Source organism: Aquarana catesbeiana, linkage group LG13 (genome assembly GCF_042186555.1).
Source record: "Aquarana catesbeiana isolate 2022-GZ linkage group LG13, ASM4218655v1, whole genome shotgun sequence".
Lineage (NCBI taxonomy): Eukaryota > Metazoa > Chordata > Amphibia > Anura > Ranidae > Aquarana > Aquarana catesbeiana.
This window is the reverse complement of record NC_133336.1, coordinates 230905915-230931204: the sequence shown is the minus strand read 5'-3', so window position 1 is coordinate 230931204 and position 25290 is coordinate 230905915. Positions and strand designations below refer to the sequence as shown.

At 41.3% G+C, this 25290-nt stretch overlaps 1 protein-coding gene across 1 annotated transcript in view; it reads left to right on the top strand.

Moving 5' to 3' along the window:
• LOC141116704 (Fc receptor-like protein 5) overlaps positions 1 to 25290 on the top strand; it is a 196063-nt gene that overhangs the window by 125422 nt on the left and 45351 nt on the right. Inside the window, exon 7 of the mRNA XM_073609096.1 lies at positions 8610 to 8900. Within this exon, the coding sequence (XP_073465197.1) occupies positions 8610 to 8900 (291 nt within the window). The remainder of the gene's footprint in view (positions 1 to 8609; positions 8901 to 25290) is intronic.

Below are 25290 nucleotides of genomic sequence, written 5' to 3'. Positions count from 1 at the left end.
GTATCCCATCCATCTTGGCTTTGTTAAATATTATGGCAGCTGTATTCCAATTAACAACCTCATCTTAATCTTTTGTTTCTCTCAATAAAGGTAAAATTACAACCTTGTTATCTTAATCTAAACTAATCCCATTTTACAAATTTCCCCAATAACCTGGATTTCATTTCCAACCAAAGGTTGTCTAAACCAGTTACAATATATCTATATTATTAATAAAATTAAACTCATATCAGAAATTAATACTCAAGTGATAATCTCAATATCACACCCTAATTCTAATATATATCCAGAGATATATTTCCTTAACCACTTCAGCCTGGAAGGATTTACCCCCTTCCTGACCAGAGCACTTTTACAATTTGGCACTGCGTCGCTTTAACTGCTAATTGCGCGGTCATGCAATGCTGTACCCAAACGAAATTTGCGTCCTTTTCTTCCCACAAATAGAGCTTTCTTTTTGATGGTATTTAATCACCTCTGCAGTTTTTATTTTTTGCGCTATAAACGGAAAAAGACCGAACATTTTGAAAAAAAATTATATTTTCTACTTTTTGTTATAAAAAAAATCCAATAAACTCAATTTTAGTCATACATACAAAGTAGACACCCCAAGCTATTTGCTGAGAGGCATGGTGAGTATTTTGCAGCTCTCGTTTGTTTTTGAAAATGAAGAAAGACAAGAAAAAAAAATTTTTTTTCTTTTTTCAATTTTTTAAAACTTTGTGACAAAAAGTGAGGTCTGCAAAATACTCACTATACCTCTCAGCAAATAGCTTGGAGTATCTACTTTCCAAAATAGGGTCATTTGGGGGGGGGTTGTGCCACCTGGGCATTCCATGGCCTCCGAAACTGTGATAGGCAGTGAAGAGTGAAATCAAAAATTTATGCCCTTAGAAAGCCTGAAGGCGGTGCTTGGTTTTTCGGGTCCCGTACGCGGCTAGGCTCCCAAAAAGTCTCACACATGTGGTATCCCCGTACTCAGGAGAAGCAACAGAATGTATTTTGGGGTGTAATTTCACATATTCCCATGGCATGTTTGAGCAATATATCATTTAGTGACAACTTTGTGAAAAAAAAAAAAAAAAAAAATTGTCTTTTTCCCGCAACTTGTGTCACAACATAAAATATTCCATGGACTCGACATGCCTCTCAGCAAATAGCTTGGGGTGTCTACTTTCCAAAATGGGGTCATTTGGGGGGGGTTTGAACTGTCCTGGCATTTTATGCACAACATTTAGAAGCTTATGTCACACATCACCCACTCTTCTAACCACTTGAAGACAAAGCCCTTTCTGACACTTTTTGTTTACATGAAAAAATTATTTTTTTTGCAAGAAAATTACTTTGAACCCCCAAACATTATACATTTTTTTAAAGCAAATGCCCTACAGATTAAAATGGTGGGTGTTTCATTTTTTTTTTCACACAGTATTTGCGCAGCGATTTTTCAAATGCATTTTTTTGGGAAAAAACACACTTTTTTAAATTTTAATGCACTAAAACACACTATATTGCCCAAATGTTTGATGTAATAAAAAAGATGATCTTAGGCCGAGTACATGGATACCAAACATGACATGCTTTAAAATTGCAAACAAACATGCAGTGGTGACAAACTAAATACATTTTTTAAAAGCCTTTAAAAGCCTTTACAGGTTACCACTTTAGATTTACATAGGAGGTCTACTGCTAAAATTACTGCCCTCGATCTGACCTTCATGGTGATACTTCACATGCATGGTGCAATTGCTGTTTACATTTGACGCCAGACCGACGCTTGCGTTCGCCTTTGCGCGAGAGCAGGGGGGGACAAGGTTGTTTTTTTTTGTTTTTTTTTCTTTATTTTTTTTTGCTTTTTTATCTTGTTTTTAAACTGTTCCTTTCATTTTTTTATCATTTTTATTGTTATCTCAGGGAATGTAAATATCCCCTATGATAGCAATAGGTAGTGACAGGTACTCTTTTTTGAAAAAATTGGGGTCTATTAGACCCTAGATCTCTCCTCTGCCCTCAAAGCATGTGACCACACCAAGATCGGTGTGATAAAATGCCTTCCCAATGGCGCTGTTTACATCCGGCAAAATCTAAGTCATGAAATGCTCGTAGCTTCCAGTTTCATAGGCCATAGAGATGTTTGGAGCCACTCTGGTGTCTGATCAGCTCTATGGTCAGCTGGCTGAATCACCGGCTGCATTCTCAGGTTCCCTGTTGGGACAGGAGAGCCAGAGAAAAACATGGAAGATGGTGGGGGGGGGCATTCCCTCCCACTGCTTGTAAAAGCAGTCTAGAGGCTAATTAGCTGCTAGGATTGCTTTTACATGAAAGCCGACCGCTGGCTGAAAAGAATGATACCAAGATGATACCTAAACCTGCAGGCATCATTCTGGTATAACCACTCAAATTCCAGCAACATACCAGTACGTTGCTGGTCCTTGTTGGGCATATATTGTAATCTTTTTTTTTCATGCAGCCTGTGGGCTGAACGAAAAAAAGAGATTGATTGGTGGGTATGCCCAACATTAGAATACCTCCCTTCATCCACCCACTTCTAGTGATGGGCATACATGCACCGTTTATATATGCCGAAGCAGGGGGGTATCCTCCCACAAAAGGTAGGAGCAACTCGCTCTTCCGCCCCTGCTGCCCCCATGCTTCGACATATATCACCTGTAACTTTTATAACTGTAACCGGTTCCAGGTTCGGGTCTCTCAAAATGCGATGGCATCTTGGGAGACCCTGTGAAAGTGTGCCTAGTCTGTGTAGTGCTGTACCCTACGCTAATACTCAACTAGTGTATGGTAGCGTTCAAAACATTCACCAATGCAAAGACCAGGATTGTCAGGACAGCAGGGACAATAATAGCGGGTGTCACACCTATATCCGCACTTGCTGCAGACACAACATCTTTTTTGAGGGGTTTCGTTGGGTAGGAGTACTCGGGAGGACATAAAAATGCCTCTCATGCAGCCGACTGCATTTGGTTGGGGATGTGAATGGGGGAAGTACGGGTGCTGCAGTAGTGGTGGGTTCCCAATTAGGATTGGCGAATGCAGCAGGAAGGGCATTAAGGAAACGACGGGCTTGTGCTTGTCTTCTTCTTGGTGGCAGCAGGACACTACTTGCGCTTGCCACCTCACCAGCTTGAACTGCACTTATGGGACTCGCCACGTCACCACGTGTTACTGCAGTGCTGGTTTGACTATGACCGGGGTGTACTAGGCCGCTGATGCTTGCCAGTTCACCAAAACACTACCAAAAAAACTGTTAGCGATCACAGGGATCAGGCCTAACTCTGCGAACGCTGCAGTTATGCGTTTAGTGTTTTGTAAGTGACAGTGATCGATCGATACTGCACTTGGGTGGGCTGGGCTGGGCGGAGGGGCAAAACGCAGGTGCTAGCAGGTATCTGGGATGATTCCACTAACACTGCGTTTTTGGGAACCCTAAACTGCTGGGGACACTAGTATAGATCTGATCGGATCAGATATTGATCCGTTCAGATACTTTACCACTAAGGGAGATGTACGGTGCATGCGTGGGTGTTAGCGCTACTGGCACTAACCTGATGCTGCCTGGGGCTGGTGCTTGCCAGTTCACCAAAACGCTACCAAAAAAACTGTTAGCGATCGCAGGGATCAGGCCTGACTCTGCGAACGCTGCAGTTATGCGTTTAGTGTTTTGTAAGTGACAGTGATCGATCGATACTGCACTTGGGTGGACTGGGCCGGGTGGAGGGGCAAAACGCAGGTGCTAGCAGGTATCTGGGTTGATCCCGCTAACACTGCGTTTTTGGAAACCTAAACTGCTGGGTACGCTAGTATAGGTCTGATCAGATCAGATATTGATCCGTTCAGATACTATGTCTGTTCCCTACTGCAGTAGTTATTATTAATTTGGAACCACTAATCAATATGAGGATAGGAGTTGCCTATCATCAATTTAACCGAGTCACTAAGGGAGGTGTATGCTGTGTGCGTGGGTGTTAGCAGTACTGGCGCTAACCTGAGGCTGCCTATCTGACCCTAAAACCTAAGTTATATCATCAGGGGGCTAAACCTTTATTTGGTAATAAACGGCGGGTGTCCTGACACTATAAAAAATAAACAAACTAACCAGCGTCACCCGTAACAGTTATACGGTGATCACTGGTGAAAGGGTTAACTAGGGGGCAATCAAGGGGTTATTAGGTAGTATATGGGGGTCCCTGACTCTATAAAACACTGACGGTGAACCTATATATTTACCTCCCTAACTAGCATCACCAGTGACACTAATACAGCGATCAGAAAAACAAACGCTTAGTGACACTGGTGACGGGGGGTGATCAAGGGGTTAAAACTTTATTAGGGGGGGTAGGGGGGTATCCTAGACCTAAAGGGGGCTAATACTAACTGCCCTACCACACTAACTGTCACAAACTGACACCAATGCAGTAATCAGAAAAAAAAAAAACTGCTTGGTGTCAGTGTGACAGGGGGAGGGGTGATTGGGGGGGTGATCAGGGGGGGATCGGGGGGTGATGGGGGGTGTAATTCTACTGTGTGTGTGTGTGATTTACACTCACACGAATGTCTTCTCTCCTCGGCGCCGGAACGGAAAATACCGAGCCGAGGAGCGATGACATCACTTCCTCTGCCTCTGTTTACTATACAGAGGCAGAAGAAGATTCTCATTGGCTGGGAGCGATCGCGAGGGGGGGCGGGGCATGAATAGATGGCCTCCCCTCACGTCTGATCGCTCCCGGACAGAAGCCGACCGCTTGGGCACCGGGGTGTTCCGATCTGACCCCCCGCCCGTGGGAGGCAGATCACGTACAGGTACATGTTGCTGCCTGTCCGTGCCATTCTGCTGACGTATATCGACGGCAACGACGGGAGGTGGTCAGCAACTGGTTAAATTAGGACATTTTCCACTATCAAAGGATATTCAATTTGTGTAATACACAGTTAAATGTAACCTTCATTTGCTATGTTTGGAAAACAGATTCAAGATAATTGTGATCACATTGGTTATCATTAGATTAATTAACCTGGCACATTTTGTTATAAATATTTTGTCTAAAAAACAGAAATTGGCATGGTGTCCTTCCAGCTTATCACTGATCTCTCATTTCAGCTACATTCTTTCATGAGAGTGCAAAGGAGGGGGTCACATCTGCATACATGACACACACAAAAGATAGAACTAAAGATTTCAGCATTCACACATATCTCTCTCTCGCTCTCACTTTCTTTTAACTCTCTTTAATATTACACTGCTTAAATTCTGCTTTCCTTATTTTGCTCTGATATCCTTTGCATCCCATGTATTGTAATCCCATACTTCACATTCTCTAGCTTCTATGAATCTATGTTCAGACGGGCAGCCATAGTGCTCATCCCATCTTCCCACTCTGACAACATATAAAGTATTCTGTTTTAACTCTCATGTCTCTGTTTTGACTTTACTAGTTGTAGTGCCTGACCACAAATTCATCCCACAACTTAACATCAAAATGTCCCTTTGTGTCTAATGTTAATTGTCACCCTTGATCCATCCTGCTCACATAGATAGTTGTTTACTCTGCATGATTCTTAGTACCTGTGAACTTTGGTGGTAACCCAGTTACCCATTGTGGATCCCTGTCCACTTTAACCATTAATCTAGGGGCTCAGTATAGGCAGAACTGCACCTTCGGTTCATATATTTTATAGCGCTCCTCTTGCGCTGGGCATTTTTGAGGGTCTCTTACCCTTCATTCCCTTACTTAATTTAATGCCAATAATGACTGGCCAGTCTTCTCTGTGTGTGCCTATACCCTCTTGCCTCTAAACTACTTTATCTAACAGATGTGTACTACATATACCTGTGAACAGCACTATTCTTCCCTTTCTTATCTATAACACTCCGATGGACAGTAGACAGTGACAACGTAACATATAACCACCAATCAATACAGTTTGATTAAGGGGAGTAAAATAGGTACCCTTTGTCCTGAAAATGCCTTACTGATCAAGGAAGTCTGATAACTCAAATGTAAGCAAAAGGCTTACATCAGCCAGCTGATTATCAGAAATTCGTCTCAAGCTCCTTGTTTCGGATTCTCAGGGTAACCTGAAAATCCCCTCCTGGCTGGCTCGCCATCTGACCTGGAAATTTATAGATAGACAACTCCTATCCTCATATTGATTAGTGGTTCCAAATTAATAATAACTACTGCAGTAGGGAACAGACACAAAAGATACACTCCGCATCTTTCCAAATAACTGTTCTGCTTTATTATGTCGCAATTGAAGGTTTTTATACACATGATTACGTAGGTATCACATTAATATTACAAGTGTACGTTTATGGTAACAAGGGGCTTAACATAGGCAGACTAATTCCAATCAGGACTCGAAAGAATGCAAACATGTAATGAAAACATTATTAATGCCGTTGCACAGTGAGGGCAGTGCGCAATACATACAAAATAGAATACAATTATACACAGAACTTACAAATTTCCTTTACACAAGTGAGTGAAATCCTGCAGTGTATGGGAATGTGGAATTTGTTTCGTTATGAATTGAGATTCGGATGACATTTTCGTTATTCAGAGATTTGGATGTACTATATCTAATTGTGATTGCCGAATCACAATATAATATAAATAAATTATATTGAAACAAAGTATCCTAATTATCCATATTTGAAAATGAATTTGTATTTGGAAAAGAATTTGAATCAGAAATAAAAAATGTATTTGAATTTGAAAATTATTAATTTAACAAATGAATCTGAAATGAAAAAAAAATTATTTTTCCTTCATGCATCTCTAAAGTGTAACATGTGTTGAACATCTGGTGTTGGAAAATCAATGTGATTTCCCTCATAAAATCTTTGTAGTCAGTACCGGGACCGGTGTCACTGGCTGGTAGAAAGACATTATCCTTCCACGTGGAGCCTGGTCTAGTACTTAGGCCTCTTGCCTCTTGCATTTCTTTTAATCATTTTTATTAGGTTTTTATACATATGTACAAGTGAGGCGATGATGAACAATGTATCAAGAAAAAAAAGAAGAAGAAGAAAACATGAAATAGGACAGTATGTAAAATACATCAGGTACAGCAACAGTCTGGATAGATCATGAAATATCTGAGGTCTAGGGTCTAAGCAATATAATACTAAGCTCAGCGAAAGTCAATGCCAATAACAATATCTACATAGTTGGGTATTTGACCGAGGAGGACCATGGTTTCCATGAATGATCAAACTTATCTATCCTGGCAGCTCACAACACTAACAAATTTTCATATTCATAAATAAGTTTGATACAGGTAACCACTTCAAACAGATTAGGGGTGAAGTCTTTCTTCCAGTATCCTTTTATTTTACTGGATGCTAACAGTATATAAGCAAAAATTAGGTGGAAAGTTTTCAATTTCTAAATTTAGAATGGCCAAAGCCAGGTTAGGTGGAGGTAGGATACATGTAACAGGGGAGATTAGACTAAACATTTGGTTCCAGAAGCTTGTGAGACTCTTGCAAGACCAGAGAATATGATAGTGGTTGCCTACAAGACCACAGTTGCGCCAACATAGAGGCGATTGGGAGGGGTAAAATTGGGCTACCCAGTAGGGTGTAAGGTGGAAACGAGAAGTGATTTTTTTTTGGCAGAGTTCCTAGTGGTTAATACAGTGGGAAATACCATGTGTAAATTTAAAAGCCTGGAGCCATTGTGCTGGTGTATAAGTATTCTGTAGATCTTCCTCCCATTTTAGGAGAGGACTAGATTTGCAGAACGTAGTTTTGCGCTGAAGTTTTCTGTAAAAGAGAGAGATGCCTTTTAGACAAGATGTGGGAGATCCATAATAAGTTTTTATCAAGGGAGGGAGCTTTATCATTGGTATGGGATAGTTGCCCAGAAATATGGTTATCCAAATATATGAATAAAGTTCAGTGGGGGGAATATCATATTGACCAATTATCTCTGGGAAAAGCTTGGATAAGCTGTTATTAAAGATGTCCTCTACCCACTTAATGCCCCGATCTCACCACTTCTAAATTGATAAATACAGGATAAGAATTTCCAACACCGTAAACGGCATCCATAGTTGCTAAGCCTTGGAGGGGTCTCATCTTCTTTCACTTTTATACCTCACTGTATTTATTGCAATATGTTTCCATTTTAAAATCAAATTCATTTTTATTTCAACATAACAAATACAACGAAACAAAATTATTAACTTAACAAACAAATTTGAAATGAAACAAAATAAATGTTTCCATCCTTAACATTTCTAAAGTGTAATATGTGTTGAAGATCTGGTGGAAGAAAATCAATGTATAATTCGATTTGACTCAAAAAATCTTTGTAGTCAGTGCCGGGACCAGTGTCGCTGGCTGGTGGAAAGAAGTTATCCCTCCTGTGTGGGGCCTGGTGTAGTACTTAGACCTCCAGCCACTTGGGGTGCTATCTCACACATGAATGCAGAACTCCATTCAAACACTTGGCTAAATAGTTATTGAGAATTGATTGCGTGTAATTCCCCACCTCCACCAACAATCATATGAAATTACCTCATCATTATGTCCATTCACAACTTTATACATTTATACTCTTTGTACTTTTTCATTCCTTTTCCAGAGCTCTTCTCTCCTCCAGAAATAAAAGTGACCCCGTCCAGGGTAATAGAAGGAAATGAGATGACGGTGAGATGTAACACCAGACTGGATCCACTTAGAGGTGGCACAGAGCTGCACTTTGCCTTCTACAGAGATGGACGGACTGTGCAGGGATACAATGTATCTGATACATACAGAGTGCGGTCATCTCAGCTGGAGGATTCTGGGAATTATACCTGTGAAGTGAGGATGAGGTCTGACACTGTGAGGAAGATGAGTGATGGGCTCTATATCCAGATAATGCAGATACACGGTGAGCTTGAATTGAATAACCACCTGATCTGTACATTTTCTGTCTAAAATATCACTTTATGCAAAAGCATTCCTCCTGAAACCCATTCTGTATTGATAGTTTGATAACTTGCTGACTTGGGAAGATCCACTGGCAGTGTTAACTCACCAAGACAATGCTGAAGAGAGTCCATTGTAGCTTGTTCCAGACTGGCATGTACAATGGATGTTTTAGGGGATGTTTTTATTGCTTGTGAAGAGAAATTTTGATCTAAAAGCCTCCCAATTCTCTAAAAGTTCCTTCACTTAGGAGCAGTAAAATATAAAGTAATACAGCACACAGGTAAGAAGGGAGTTCCTAGCTAAGGGCTGAAACAGGGCTGTGCTTACCATTATGGTACTTGTGGGCCAGTACCCAAGGTGGCAGGGTAGGATGAGCAGCACCAAGATTCAACATTTACACATTGTGATAACTTAACTATTTCCTTTTTCTTTTTTTACTTCCCTTATTCACTTTCCCTTATTCAATTTTCTTAAGTATTCCTCCCCTTCCCTTATTCTCTTTCCCTTAGTCATTCTTCCTTTCCCTCATTCTCTTTCCCTCAATCATTCTTCCCTTCCTTTTATTCTCTTTCCCTCAGTCGTTCTTCCCTTCCCCTTTTCTCTCTTTTGATTGGTGGTATCTAAAGCTGAAAATCAGCTGAAAATATAAAGCAGACCCCATGCTGCCTTCATTAGTACATTCTAGCATTGGCTCTAGGAAAGAGACCTGAGTTCACTATTGTCATGGGCTTGTAGCAAATCTGCGGGATTTGTAAAGTTTTTGAATCACAAGTCAAAACGTTTGCAGGTTCACCCCCAAAATTAAGGAACAATAAGATTAACTATTATTTAAAAGAATAGATTACTCAATCCTCTGTCTATAAAAGAGTGGACTCACAATGTCAGCCATATTGTCTATTTATGTTGGAGCCGTTAGAGAGAACTGACAATTCTGTGTAGGCAGAGATACTTTTTTAAATGAAATATTATTATTATTATATTTCTTTTTGCCATTGGTACAAGACCCCGTGGCAGTGCCCAGCTTCCTATAACTTCTGTTTAAGAATAACTTGCTACAAAGCCCTACAAATGGCCATTACAGGATTTTCCTCACATTATAGTGTTTGCTTTAAAGTTTGTGAACTTCGAGCAAAATTTATTAACTGTTTTTGATAACTGAACCCAAGCTAATTAGTTCATACTGAAATAATCACAATACAAGGGATAGGTTTGATAAAGGGATGTCATGACAATAATGGCCTTCTTCTTCTCCATCATTCAGATGGACCTATGGCAGGATGGTGTCCAAATAGGGCCCTGATGTTGGGGACTTGAATCTTCTCTCTTCATTAACCAACAATTATATTTAACCATTGATCTCAGACCAGTAACATTTCAGGCTCTAATTTAAAACATAAGATCTATTGTTACCTCCATAAGGTCAAGACATCAGGCAGAGAAATTATTGCAAAAGTGCTACATAGTAAAAATATACAGTTACATATAAAGTTGAAATAAATATTTTTAATGGTTTGCCAACAAATGGATTTGTAAGTTTGGTCAGCCAATCTTGTGATTTATGCTCCTCTTGAGCAAGTGACACACTTATCTCCCAGTTCAGTTTCATTGCTTCCCTTGTCACCTGTCCTCCTATTATTGGAATATGTTAGAACATATTGCTGGAACATAAAACAACATCATTGCTTCTGTCCAGTAAGAAGGAGGCTAATCCAGATCCTTCATATACATTCAGAATTTGTAATAATTCAACATTTTTCTTATCTAAAAATCGTAATACTTTAATATTTCTCTCCTCAGATTTCACGATGCAGAATATAATACGACTGGTGATCTCTGTATTTGTATTGTCTGCTGCTGTATGTTTTACCTACTTCCACAACAAGTGGTAGAGAAGAAGAAGAACTTCTAGGAATTTTAGGACCTCAATGAAACATCTAAGTGAACATGGAAAAGGTCTACATTCAAAGGAACTTCATCTTTTTAAAATAAATTTATATTCACAAAAAACTTGATCTGATTAATCTGAAAAAAATATGAGTGATTAAACTAATTTGCATATAAACTGTAAACAGTAAGCAGTGGACAAGGCAGAAGTGATCACTGAGATCACATATTGAGGAGAGTATAACAGGAAGGAAATAAAGTGTTTTTTTTTTTTTTTATAAAAACTCAGAAAAGACCCAAAACACAAATGCCACACTTTACTGATTATGTTTTTATTCAAAGTTCTGAAAACTAAAGAAGATATGTAGTGGGTTTTGTATGTATTGGTCTTGATTTACTAAAACTGGAGAGTGCAAAATCTGGTGCAGCTGTGCATGGTAGCCAATTAGCTTTTAACTTTAGATTGTTCAATTAAACTAAAAAAAATAGAAGTTACTCCAGATTTTGGACTTTCTAGTTTTAGTAAATCAACCCCATTGTCTTTTTTCTAAATAATGGTCAGGTAAAATAAAATTTTTATATGTTAACATTTTATATTCTTATTTTTAGCTAGCAGATAACATTGTAGGCTAATTGTCATATGTTTCTCCAATCTTCTTACCTCTTTTTGTAAAAAGCTTGTAGCCTTGTACCTACATTATATTATGTTATGCCTGTTACTGTGTTATTTTTTTTAAGTTTCTGGCTGATGCATGCAAGGGTTAATGTAATTGTATGACATGTCTGCCCCTATATGTGTGTGGCACCTCCCTTCTTCAGCCACTATATATACAGGGGGAGCTGGCCTTGTGGTGCTTTCCGGTGTAGGAGACAAGAATCATACAGTGAGGATCTGTGTATTATGTAAGCTGTTCTACAGGCAGCATCATACTTTAACGTGACCCGTTTTTAGGCAACCAAGTGAATGGGTTTTATATATGAGGACTTTCCTAATTTTAAGGTATGGACAGCACCACTAGGGAAACAGCAAAGCCAAATCAATGTACAGCCAAATGTAGTGTAAAGTGAAATAATTTATATAAAGGAATTATTTTGTAATAATGTGCCACCTGAACTGTACTCTGCAAATCAACCCAGTAAACTGAGTTCTTGTTCAAAGTAGAAGTTGCCTTGTATTGTTTACTTGAGGTGGGGAGAAGGACATTAAAGTGATGTATAGTCATGCAGAGTTGTCTGGCGAGGCAAAAGGGGCAGTTGCCCTGGGTTCAGTCATTGTTGTGGGCCTGAAGCAGCTGCAACATACTTGCCATCTCTCCTGGTTTACATTACCTTGTCTTATGAAGTCTTATGCCCTGTACACACAGTCGGACATTGATCGGACATTCCGACAACAAAATCCATGGATTTTTTCCGACGGATGTTGGCTCACACTTGTTTTGCCTACACACGGTCGCACAAAGTTGTCGGAATTTCCGATCGCCAACAACGCTGTCACGTACACCACGTATGATGAGACTATAAAAGGGCAGTTCAGAACCAAGCACGGCACCCTTTGGGCTCCTTTTGCTAATCTCGTGTTGGTAAAAGTTTGGTGAGAGATGATTCGCGCTTTTTAAGACTCGTGGTTTTCAGATCGTTTTCTGCTGTTCAGTTTGTGCTTGTGGGTTTGTATCTGGTCTTCAGCGCATGCAGCGAGTACAATTGACTTGTCATTGTGTTTGTGTTCATTCGTTACTGATTTTCAGGTCGCTCTTCACAGGCCTTGCTGTTCTTCAGTGCGTTCTGTTACTTCGTTCTGAGCAGCCGACCGTTTTCTAGCCATGTTGCGTATACATACTCCTCGTAGAGTTTGTGCTGTGTGAGGGCTTGGTGTTGGGGTCCTGACCTTGACACAAGCCCAGTCCATGAACAGGGTGGAGAGGAGTTCATGGACCAAGAATTGGTTGCTTCAGCGTGACCAGTTCTGTCATATGCCTTTGCTCCGTGAGATATGTGAGAATAATCCTGACGATTTCAGGAACCTTCTCTGGATGACGGACCCCGTATTTCACCATTTGTTGGCTTTGCTGACCCCTTATATCAGCAAGCAGGATACCTGCATGCGGCAAGCCATCACTCCGTAGCAGAGGCTATTCGCCACCCTGCGGTACTTGGAGACGGGGAGAAGCCTGCAGGACCTCAAGTTCTCGACAGGCATCTCCCCCTAGGCTCTGGGGATCATTATTCCAGAGACCTGCTTTGCCATCATCCAGGTCCTGCAGAAGGAGTATATTAAGGTAAGATTTTTATCCTTTAACATCACATTTTATTGTATTTAATGTTTGATAATGTAATGTATTTCTTTCCTCATTCCCTAATTACCATGATTGTAATATGCTGTGCTGAATGTTCCCTTTGTCCTCATGCATGTTGGATTTTTAGGTAATTTTTATTTTTGTCCTTCATACATATTTGCCTTCACTTACCTCCCCAGCATGCTCTCCTGGGCCTATATTCACCTCATGTAGTCACTTAACAATGTATTTTGTCAGCTCCATAGTAGTGCTTTACCCTAAATACCCCCTAAAATGTGTAAAATTTTTTTTTGGGTCACAAAATCATTTGGAACCCTCCCTTCCCCCAACTGCTAACTCAGCTGATACCAATCCTCTATCTGCTGACATTTGCCAAACCCATACACACTATACCCACCTCTTTTGTGGTCAGATTTAGGGATGAATTCCCCAAAGCATGTAGTGCAAGGGCCTGCCTAAATACTTTCAAATGGTACTGTTTGAAGTTTTTGGATCCTATTATTATCTTGATAGGTAATAGCAGAATGTAAAACTGTGCTCAAATGTGTACAGTGTGTATTTATATCTTTGTATTATGACACTTCTTAACTGTTCAGTGGGCTGCCAATAGTGTAAGTAAGGAGGGGCTGACCAAAGTAATCCACATTATTTAGGCATTCATCTCTCAATGAAGTGGAGAGGGTTACCTGTCCAAAACATCTCCCCCCCTTAAATTCACAAAATGGCCCATGAAAGGGGGGGGGGGATCTGATAGGTGGACCTTATACCTTTGTCTTTAAATACTCCTTAAAATAAATGTTATACTGATGTTGGGCAAGAATGTTTGTGTCTAATCTGCTTTCCATGTTTATGTAAAAAATTATTCATTTTATTTTCTTGTTTGACTCCACAGTTTCCTTCCACGCCACAGGAATGGCAGACTGTGGCCTCCCAATTTGCCCAGCATTGGGACTTTCCTAACTACGCAGGGGCAATTGATGGGAAACACGTCCACATCATCCCACCACCCAACTCGGGGTCATACTATTACAACTACAAGGGGTTCAATAGTATTGTGATGTTGGCGGTGGTGTCGGCTACTTACGAGTTCCTGTATGTGGACGTGGGGAGGAATGGCCGGATGTCAGATGGTGGAGTCATCGCCCGGACAGAGTTCTACAGGCATCTCCAGAATGACAGCTTGGACTTGCCACCTCCAGAAGACAATGCGGAAGGGCTCCCATTCATCTTCGTTGCGGATGAAGCGTTTGCGCTGTGGGACCATCTTATGCGGCCATTCCCTATAAGGCCCCTCACCAAGGACCAGAGGGTTTATAATTACAGGCTGACCAGAGCCAGAAGAGTGGTGGAGAACACGTTTGGAGTAATGGCCAGCCGGTTCCGCCTATTTCTTACACCTATACACATGGCGGAGTATAAACTCAATCATATCATCCTGGCGTGCTGTGTTCTCCACAACTTTTTACGGAGAAATTCTTTGAACTATGCTGGCTCAGTTGGGCCTGAATCTGGAATCCAAGTAAATGAACCAACCCTGACGGCGCTTGAAGCCGTCCTGGCTTGCCCCCCCTGAGTGGTCGCGAGGTCCGTCTAAGATACCTTGAATACTTTGCGGGTAGGGGGGCGATCAATATGCCAGACAATGTCTGAGACATTTTTTAAATAAAAAAAAAAATTTGAACAACTAAAATATTTGCTGATATTTACTGCTTGTCTTTCTTTTAGCTGACCCTAACATACATTTGGGGAGTCGTGAAAATGGCGTGATTGTGTAACATTAGAAAGCACTGTTGGGTGTTATTTACCAAAGGCAAAGACACTTTGCACTACAAGTGCACTTGAGACTGCAATGAAACGGCACTTGTAGTGAAAAGTGGATTTGCCCTTAGGAAATAACCCCCATTGTCACAGAAGCCAACAATTTTACCAACCAACAATTTTGGGAGCATTGAAAGAAGAATCCACACATTCTTGATTATCAATCTTTTTAATACAAGCACAATCACATGTGCAATTATCAAAGGTTTTTTAAAACAAACCAACATGTTTGTTGTATAACAATTTTTGGGGTCACATTAATAAAAGTAGAAATATCCTTTTAAGGTAAAACAGGCATGTTTAAAAGCAACAAGAAATACACAAATCTGGAACTTACATAGTTCAACTTTGTTAGAAATTGAAGGCAATATCAGACATGAGTATTTATAAACTGTGTTTGATATTGCGTTCAGATGAGGTGAAGTCACCCCTGGAAAAGACAAATTTTGAAGATGCACACAAATTGCTGAATGTTAACATGTGCTAGCTGACATCACGGGGGATCAAGGGATGTGTTTTGGGGGTGCAACCCCTTCCTCTCAGCTACTTTATTATTGAAGAAGAGGTTGCACCCCCAAAATGCCTACATTGATCTCCCGTGATGGCAGATAGCACATGTTGACACACTGTGTGCATCTTCAAAATTTGGCTTTTCGACGCTATGTAAAAAAAGGTGCAACAATTTTTGTAGGAAAAAAAGCCAACTACATTAGGGATTTCAAGGGGTTTTAAACCCTCCCTAAAACATCAATGATGTTCTTCATTTTGTTTTTAACATCTTTGATGTTTTTCTGGATGTTTTCCAAGTCCCTATTACACCCCATGATCTCCCCGATCAGGATCTGGGCACTCTCACTGGTGAAATGTCCTTCATCAACAACATCACGATCACCTAAAAATATAGAAAAAAACACACCATGTATCATAAATATGCCGGCATCCATCTCTTACCTGAGCCTGTGGTCACAGACACTCACCTGTTGTGGTGACAATTTCCACCACGTCTCCCTCCTCCTCCTCCTGTTGGCTTTGGTGGATTTCCACTTCCTCATGAGGTGGGGGGTCTGTTGTCTCCTCGGATGAGTGGTGTCCTCCGAGTCTTTTCTCCCCTATGTAAATAAAAAATAGGTATACTTAGCACAAAGATATTTTATGACAGAAATAGGAATATGAAACATTGCTTGGAAGTGGGGTACAATTGTCTGTTTTGGCAGAGTTCCAAGATGAAGAAATATTTTTTTACTTTATCAAGCTTGAATACTTACCTGTTTTGTACAAGCTTCACAGATGGAGTCACCCCTATAGTATGCACTGGAGCCCCTGTGTGGGCCCCCTAATAAAAAGGGTGTTCTGGTGTCCCACACTAGTGCTCCGGTGTCCAGATGTGTAAACAGCTGCTGAGTGTTCTCTCCTTACATAGAATCTAGTTTGCATTTAATTCTAGTTACTAACCCATCTAGACAACAAAATTATTTGAAGAGAAGTACGCTAGCAAAAATGTATTCAAATGCATATGTCCAAAACATGGTGTTTTCTATGCCGAACGGACAATGTATCATATGAACGAATAATGTGCCCATGAACATGAAAGTTGCCATTTTAAACTGTACAACAGTAAAGAAAAGCACATGGAGCAGCACGAATGTTAGAAAAATAAAGAATAGGAACACAGGACAACTACTTACTTTTTTGCAGCACTCTCCTGATTCTTCTATACTGATCGTGCTCCCTTAATTTGAGGTCCAACCACCGCTTCCTGAGTTGATCCTTGGATTGTCGTACACCAAAATTCTTCTGCAGACTCTTGACAACTTTCGCCATGATCCTGGCCTTTTTGACATTGGGTTGGGGTAAGGTCCATACTTCCCTTCATAGTCGGTCCTCTTCAGGATGTCGACCATCTCCAACATCTCCCCAAAGGATATATTTGAGGCCTTTAATTGTCTCCTCTGGGATCGGGATGTTTCTGGCTCCAGGCTTCCCTTCTCCTCGTTGCTGTAATTAGCACGCACCTGCTGTGTCTCCGCCATGTGCTCTTCCCCACTGCGCTGAACAAGAAGGGGCCGGGAATAGACTAGAAAGAACGTCAGGGGTGGGTGGAGTTTCAGGCATGCGCAGTGTATATAAAGCGTAACACGCGTGTGTAGTACGTACGATCTGTGAGCGGAGGAAGGAGTATCTGAGGCGCAGATCGTGATAACGAAGGTAAGATTTAAAATTGGGCCTATACTGCTTCTAGATTGAGGCCTATATTGGGACAAGATTAGGAGACTTTAGCCTGACATTAGGGTTTGTCTTGTGTTGTGTCTTGCAGAGAAAATGGATATCTTGAGGAATCAGGAGTTTATCTGCATATTCATAGATATGTTCAGGGAGCTGCCCTGTCTGTGGCAGGTGAACCACCCTGATTATAAGAACCAAACAAAGAGGAAGGCAGCGCTGGATAATTTGCTGGAAATTGTGAAGCCGGTGATCGCCACGGCAGACATCACCTATTTGAAGATTCTAATTTGTGGCATGAGGAGTACTTATCTAAGGGAGCACAAGAAGGTCCAGGATTCCCAGAGATCAGGAGCAGCAGATGACATTTATGCCCCCAGGCTGTGGTACTATGACAGGCTGCATTTTCTGGCAGGTCAGACTGAACCCGGGCCAGCACTCTCCACTCTTCCTTCCAGGCTTCCTTCTCCCCCAGCTGAGACTTCTGACGCCCAACCTGGGCCTTTCAGTTAGCAACACGTGGAGGAGCCCATTAATTATGTTAAATCTATGTTAGTTTGGAGTACTAATTTCTGATTGTGATTGATGAACCAAAAACTAAAACGATGTCCCTTTTTCATACACAGGGAAGTCTCAGCCAGGAGGTGGCTGGGCCAAGCAGGCTGCCCGATACCCAGGTCCCTCCCCTCCGCCTTCAACCAAAAAAGTGGCAGGAAGAGGAGTAACCTGGAGGAGGCTGCAATTGACCTATTTTGGAAGGCTACTGAGGCCCTCAGAACACCCCACAGTGTGGAAGAGGATTTTGCTGCCATAACAGCCTGCAAAATGCTGCAAATGGTGGAGGGCTAACGCCTCTTATGTGAGTGTGTCATTTTCTCTAGCTCTACAGAAGGGGTTGAGGGGCCAACTCACATGCGAAAGCCACATATGTCAGCTCACCCATGGTCCTCCTCCTCCTCCTCCTCCAGGTCCTCCTCCTCCAGGTCCTATTCCTCCTCCTGCCACACCTCCAACACCAGAGCCACAGCCGGGAAGGAAGCGTGTAAGGAAGACCAGAGAGTGATGACCTGGGTTCAGTCTGGTCTGCCAAAAGATGCAGGCTCTTGTATGACCACAGCCTGGGAACATACATGTCATTTGCTGCTTTCATGATCTCTTTGACTTCTGGACCAGACTGTACTCCCTTAGATATGGACTCCTCAGGCCACCAATTTTGCCACAAAATAATTGATGTGTGCCCTGGGGGCCAAAGGCTTCGCAGACTTCTGCTGTTTCTCCAGCGTTGCTTTCCTCTTTGTTTGGTTATGAGCCCTTAATAAAGGAATTTTTGTTTCAATTATACTTGCCAATGTGTGTTTTCCTTCAAAAAGGACAATTTGTTTGTGAGGAGGCAGGTACATTTCTAAAATACAATGTGAAATTAACAAGCGACACCAACACCAAACAATCTCCTTGAGATTAAATAATACAAGATAATAATGGTGTTGTGGTAACTTGACACACAAAACACACCCAAAAATATTCTGGTAAAAAAAAAAAAATCGGGCTTGAATAAAATACAAACCAAAAAATAAAACATTGATAATTTTTTCGTCAGATGTGACAAATCAAAATATTATATTGTGAAATCACGATAAATATTAAAGAAATACATTTGTGAGAAGTCTGTGTGAATATTGAGCAGCAAAACTACTTCATTCTTCTATCATTATAAAGAAGAAGAGAGTGCGCTGCATTAAACAATTTCAAACATTGCACCGTGACAAAAGTGCTATATCCATTCCGAACGCTAATTTTACCAGACCGAGCAGTTCCGTCTCGGAATTTCTTCTGAGCATGCGTGGCACTTTGTGCGTCAGAATTGTCCACACACAGTCGGAATTGACGCGATCGGATTTTGTTGTCGGAATATTTTATAGCCTGCCCTCAAACTTTGTGTGTCGGAAAATCTGATGGAAAAAGTCAGATGGAGCCCACACACAGTTGGAATTTCCGACAACAAGCTACGATCGCACATTTTCCGTCGGAAAATCTGACCGTGTGTTCAGGGCATTAGTCCCATGTGGTCTCCCGATATCTCAGTGTGAAATGCTGTGAAGTGCTTATGCTGCCCAGCTCTGCCCTATTGCAGTGTACAAATGACTCATGTGCAGAATCTGTCAGTATTCACATGTAAATAACAGGCATTGGTGTGTAAATAGAGGCAGTACTCATATGTATGATGCCCCCCTGAAGTACCATCCACCATCACCTCTGCTGAATGCTGCCCAGTGCCCACTGCCTGCAACTGTGGTCATAATTGAGTTTACCATCAGCTTGTTCTGCAAAGGTAAGCAAAGTGTGTGTGTGTGTGGGGGGGGGATTGGTGTAGGGTGTGCAGAGGTAGGCAAAGAAGGAATTTGAGTTTGGGTGCACAGGTGTGCAAGGAGGGGATGTACAGAGGTAAAGACGGTGGATGCAAAAACGAGCAGAGGAGGCTTTAAGGTGGGGGGGTTGGAGTTTAGAGAATGGAGGACGTTTGGGGTGCAGGGGTTAGTAGGGGGATTTAGGTTGCAAAGATTTACTGATGGGGTGGATAAAGATGTACATTGTGTGTAGGGCAGACTATTCATTTCATTGGGCTGCTCTATGCGCTAGAAATGTGGAAAAAAATTCCTGACCCTTTTTCAAAATTACACCAAAACACATGGTGCCACAGCACTGTGAATTTTGGTGCCTATGAAAACACACGTCAGCAGATGTGTGAGGGTGTTGATAACAATTAATGGCACTGCTGTGTATCTGCTAGAAGGCAGCACATTTTTCTGGTGTCAGATTTTGCATGCGTTCCAGACACACATCTCATTACATTGAAGCTTGGTGTAGAATCCTTTCATTCACACTAGTGGCCAGTGTAAATCCCTCCTTACAGTACATTGGTGGTCACTATGAATGCTCCTATTACATTAGTGGTAAGTGTAAATGCCCTTTACATCAGTGGCCTATATTGGTAGTCGGTAAAAAAATCCTAACTTGCATTTGTGGTCAGTGTCAAATCCTCCTTTACATTGGTGGTCCATGTAGAAGCCCCCCTTAAATTAATGGTCAGTGTAAATTTCCAATTGCATTGGTGGTGATTGTAAATCCCCATTACATTGATGGCCAGTGTAGAAAGCTCTGTTTATTGGTTGTTGGGGTAAAATCCCTCATAACATTGCTCAGTAAATTCATCATCACATTGGTAGTCAGTGCAAATTTCCCATTACATTAGTGAGCAGTTCAAATTCCCTATTACATTGGTGGTCAGTGTAAATTTCCCTTTAGAGGGTTTTCTGTCTATTAATGGGTCCCCTTCACCTCCGCAGTCCATGGTGTGCAGGCAGTGAAAAGATGATATGCTGTAACCTTCAGCAACCAATCAGTGAGCCATAAGGATTTGCTGTAACCTCTAGCAACCAATCAGTGAGCTGTAATGATGTGCTGTAACCCAGTGGCAGCTGGTGCTCAAAATTGGGAGATGGATGGGAAGACAGAGATCACCCAACCCCCCTTGTGCAATACGGATCTCGCTCCTCATTCCGGGGCCATTGCTTCTTCTCCTGGCCGAACAGGAAGTGTATCCGATTGGCCAGGAGTCTTAAGACTCCCTGGCTAATCGGGTTTCAGGACCAGCTTCCTGATTGGCTAGGAGGAAAATCAGGAAGACAATAGTGAATATTAATTAGCTATTGCCACACAACTGGGTGGGCTCAGGGCGTAGTGCTCTGTGCCCCAAGCCCATCCTCTTTTGAAGCCAATTAGAAAAAAATTGAAAAATTAAAAAATTGAAATCCATTACATTGAAAATTGAAATCCATGCGTCCAGCACCCTGCGTCTAGATTAGGGGCTGGGTGCATGGATTAGTGGTGTGGCACCCCTGTGCCCCGTATGGATTGACCCGCCACTGCCGTAACCTCTAGCAACCAATAAGTGGCAATAAAACATGGTAACCTATAGCAGCCAACCAGTGAGCAGTAATGTGCAATAACCTCTAGTAACCAATCAGAAAACAGTAGTGATCTGCTGTATTTTCTAGCAACCAATCTGTGAGCAATAATGATGTGCAGTAACTGCTTGCAACCAATCAGGAAACATAAATCATGTGCTGTAACCTCTAGCAACTAATTAGTGGGTCGTAATGTGTGCTCTAACCTCTAGCAACTAGTCAGTGAGCAGTAATGGTATGATGTGCTGTGACCTCCGGCAACCAATCGCAATTGCTGCCTGATCTGCTGCAGTAAACTGATTTTGAGTCTAGCTGCTATTTATTGTATGCCTCAGAGCAGGTAGAGAGTGAAATTGCATAGAGGGAAATCTTCCACTGAGGACACTAGTTCTGGTGGCCTGGGGTCCCCAAGAAGGAGAAGCAGCCAGCTGTCAGAGGAAGTGGTGACGGTGGCTGGTGATGGAGGTTCTGGCGGTGAGGGGTAGCTTAGTACTTTATACACCTCAATTAGTATCCGTGGAAGTGGTAGAGAAGAGGAAGAACTTCTAAGAAAGTGCCAACTTCAATGAAACTTCGTGAATCTGAAAAACGTACTGGTTGAACTAAGGGATAAAAAGCTAGAAGTCAATAGTAATATTAGCCAGACATTTGAAAAAAAAAGCAATACATAAAAATGTAACCATTTAAATCATATACCAAATATGATGATCCATTGACAAAACGTAAGTGGTCTCTGAAAATCGAAGATGAGATCAAGATGGGTCTTGTTTATGTTTCCTAATATTTGCTGATGTTCTGAAAATGACAGTAAAAAAATTAAAGCTGTAAATCTCGATAATGATTGGACAGAAATACAAACCCTTTGGTAGGAAAAACAGCTCCCATATACAGTATGTATCCCACCTGTGTATTCAGCCATTTACCTGGAGGTCAGCTTTAATGTGCAGATCAGTACAATGCAGTAAATAAAAAAGATGATGGAAATTATTGTCTCTCCAATTTCACTCATCCAATCTTGTATTACACTTAAAGACAATGTTCAAGAAACATGCAAAATTAAAGTGACCCTGTCACCAAATCAATCGCAGGTAAAGCACAGACAAATCAAGTATTTTAACCACTTCAGCCCCAGAAGATTTTACCCCCTTCCTGACCAGAGCACTTTTTACAATTTGGCACTGCGCCGATTTAACTGACAATTGCGCGGTCATGCAATGCTGTACCCAAACAAAATTTGCGTCCTTTTTTTCCTACAAATAGAGATTTTTTTTTGCGCTATAAACAAAAAAAGGCCAACAAATTGAAAAAAAAACTATATTTTTTACTTTTTGCTATAATAAATATCCCCAAAATAAATGAATATTAAAATAATAAATAATAAAAAAAAAAACACATTTCTTCATCAGTTTAGGCCAATATATATTCTTCTACACATTTTTGGGGAAAAAATCGCAATAAGCGCTTATTGATTGGTTCGCACAAAAGTTATAGCGTCTACAAACTGTGGGAAAGATTTATGGTATTTTTAACCTCCCTGGCGGTATGATTCTTTCGGATTTTAGGTGCTGAAAGCGGTACAATTATTTTGCATGGAAATTTGGCGTTTTATATTGTAGGTCTGTAATTCTTAACAATAACACACTTAAATCTGTCCAAACAAGAGTCTAGTAGATATCCCGGGTATGATAAAGTTTGAAACACAAAAACATAAATTATAATATAATAAATAAAAATAAATAATTAAAAAAAAATTTAAAAAAAAATAAATAAAATAAATTTCCCCACGATTCACTATCGCTCAATTCTGCAAGTGTTCTAATTTACTATCGCTGTTTTCTAGCTGGTCTAAAGCCACTTTTGACGTAAAGGGACACTTTTTGGTTACTATGGACAATCTCAAGTTTCCAGGCAGAAAGAACAGTATATATAACATAAAACTGCATGCAGGGCATGGGCCAAAGCACTGGGGACAAAAGGGATGTGAAATCATTTCATACAGTACTGTAATCTGTAAGATTACAGTACTGTATGTGTTATGATTTTTACAATTTTTTGAATTTGCCGCCAGGCTCCGCCCCCGTGCGTCGCGACGCTCGCAGGGAACGGAGCCTGGCAAGGAGAGGCTTCGGAGGAGGACAGAGCCTGCAGACACAGCGGGGGACATCGCAGGATCCCGGGGACAAGGTAAGTAACGCCGCACCAGGATCCTGCAATGTAATCCCGAGTGTGGCTCGGGGTTAAAATTTCAGTCCCATTAGCGGTAACCCCGAGCCACACTCGGGATTACATCGCAGGATCCTGGTGCGGCGTTACTTACCACACTCGGGAAAACCGCCAGGGAGGCTACGGTATTTTTATTATTATTATTTTTTTACCAGTAATGGCGATGATCTGCGATTTTTAGTGGTAGTGCGACATTGCGACGGACAGATCGGACACTTTTGACACATTTTTGGGACCATTGACATTTATAAAGCGATCAGTGCTATAAATATGGACTGAAATACCGTATAAATGACACTGGTAAGGAAGGGGTTAAAACTATGGGATGCTCAAGGAGTTAATTGTGTGTTCCCTCAGTGTGTTTTAACTGTATGGGGAAAGGACTGACTGGGGGAGGAGACATATCATTGTTCCTACTTAGTAGGAACAAACGATATGTCTCCTCTCACCTGACAGAACAGGGATTTGTGGGTTTACACCCACAAATCCCCGTGCTGGCGTTTGTGCATGCGATCCTGCATGGCCGGCGGCGACCTCACCTGCAGGCCATGTGCATCGGGTCCCCTGGCTACGCGCATGTGCCCTCTGGGGGCTCTAAAAGAGAAGGACGTACCCATAGGGCGTTTCGCCCAGGAGAGCCATAGTGCCGCAGTATATCTATCTGCGTGAGCTGGTCGGGAACCAGTTAAATGTGTACTTGTAATGTAATTGCTTTCAATAAATTATGTTTTATTTGCTTGCTCGGTGCCTTTGAATATATTTTTTAAAAATGTGACTACTCAAGGAGAGCCAATAGCCTAGCTCAGCCCCCTCCCTCATTGCACAACCTAGCCCTCTCTTTTTTGGAAGTGTCGGTTACTATCCATGCTGGCCCAGCTCTTCCAACCTTCACCTCTCTAGAAAACCTTTTATGTAGTAGCTGTGAGAGGAGTGAAGGGAATCTAAGTTTACAATTCTTATTGGTACATCTACCTCAAAAGAGCATCTGTTTCTATTCTTATTAGTACATCATCACCAAAAGATTGCTGAGACTTCTGAGTGCCTCTTGTCTCATGGGATTAAAATATTGTCCTAAGTTATATCCTCTATCCCAGGGATATGCAATTAGCAGACCTCCAGCTGTTGCAGAACTACCAGTCCCATGAGGCATAGCAAGACTCTGACAGCCACAAGTATGGCACCGAGGCATGATGGGACTTGTAGTTTTGCAACAGCTGGAGGTCCGCTAATTGCATATCCCTGCTCTATCCAATTAGATCCCAGAATTGTATCTCCGTCCGACTTATACAGCATGGGGTGGGTAGGGGGCTTGATCACTTTACGAGGGAGTTAAATGAAGGTGCCTAGTTTAATAAAGGGGGATCTGGTGGATATATAATTCAGTTCTGATGGCTGTTTCACTGGAACTTCAAAAGGAGGAATGGGAATGGTCTGGTTGCTTATTAAAATAAGTTCATAAAAGTGGTGGTGGTGGTGGCTGGTGGCTACATAAGGTATAATAGAGGTGTGTTAGTAAGATGGTGGTTTTTATGAATGCATGGAAGATCTGATGGGTAAATTAACTTGTACAATTGTTGTGTAAGGGGGTGATATAGTGAATATAAGGACAATTGATGGCTACGCTTTGGAGGAATGGTAAAATTAAGTCTGGTTGCTTAACTCAATCACAGTTTGTCACCTAAGAGAGAGCGTCAGTTCCAATCCTCTAGACATCTGAGAAAATTGTGATTCTAACATTTTTGTTATAAAGAAATTTATCATTTCTAACTCAAAATGAAAGGAAGAAAAATGATTAAAGTGCATTAGATATGTTTTAATGACATGTATTGTACATAACATTTTCTAAAAAGTGCATTTTGGCTTTTCAGCTTTGAATATGGGAAAATCTGGTGAGTACAGAGCTGACATTGAATTATATATATTATAAACACATAGATGCTACAAA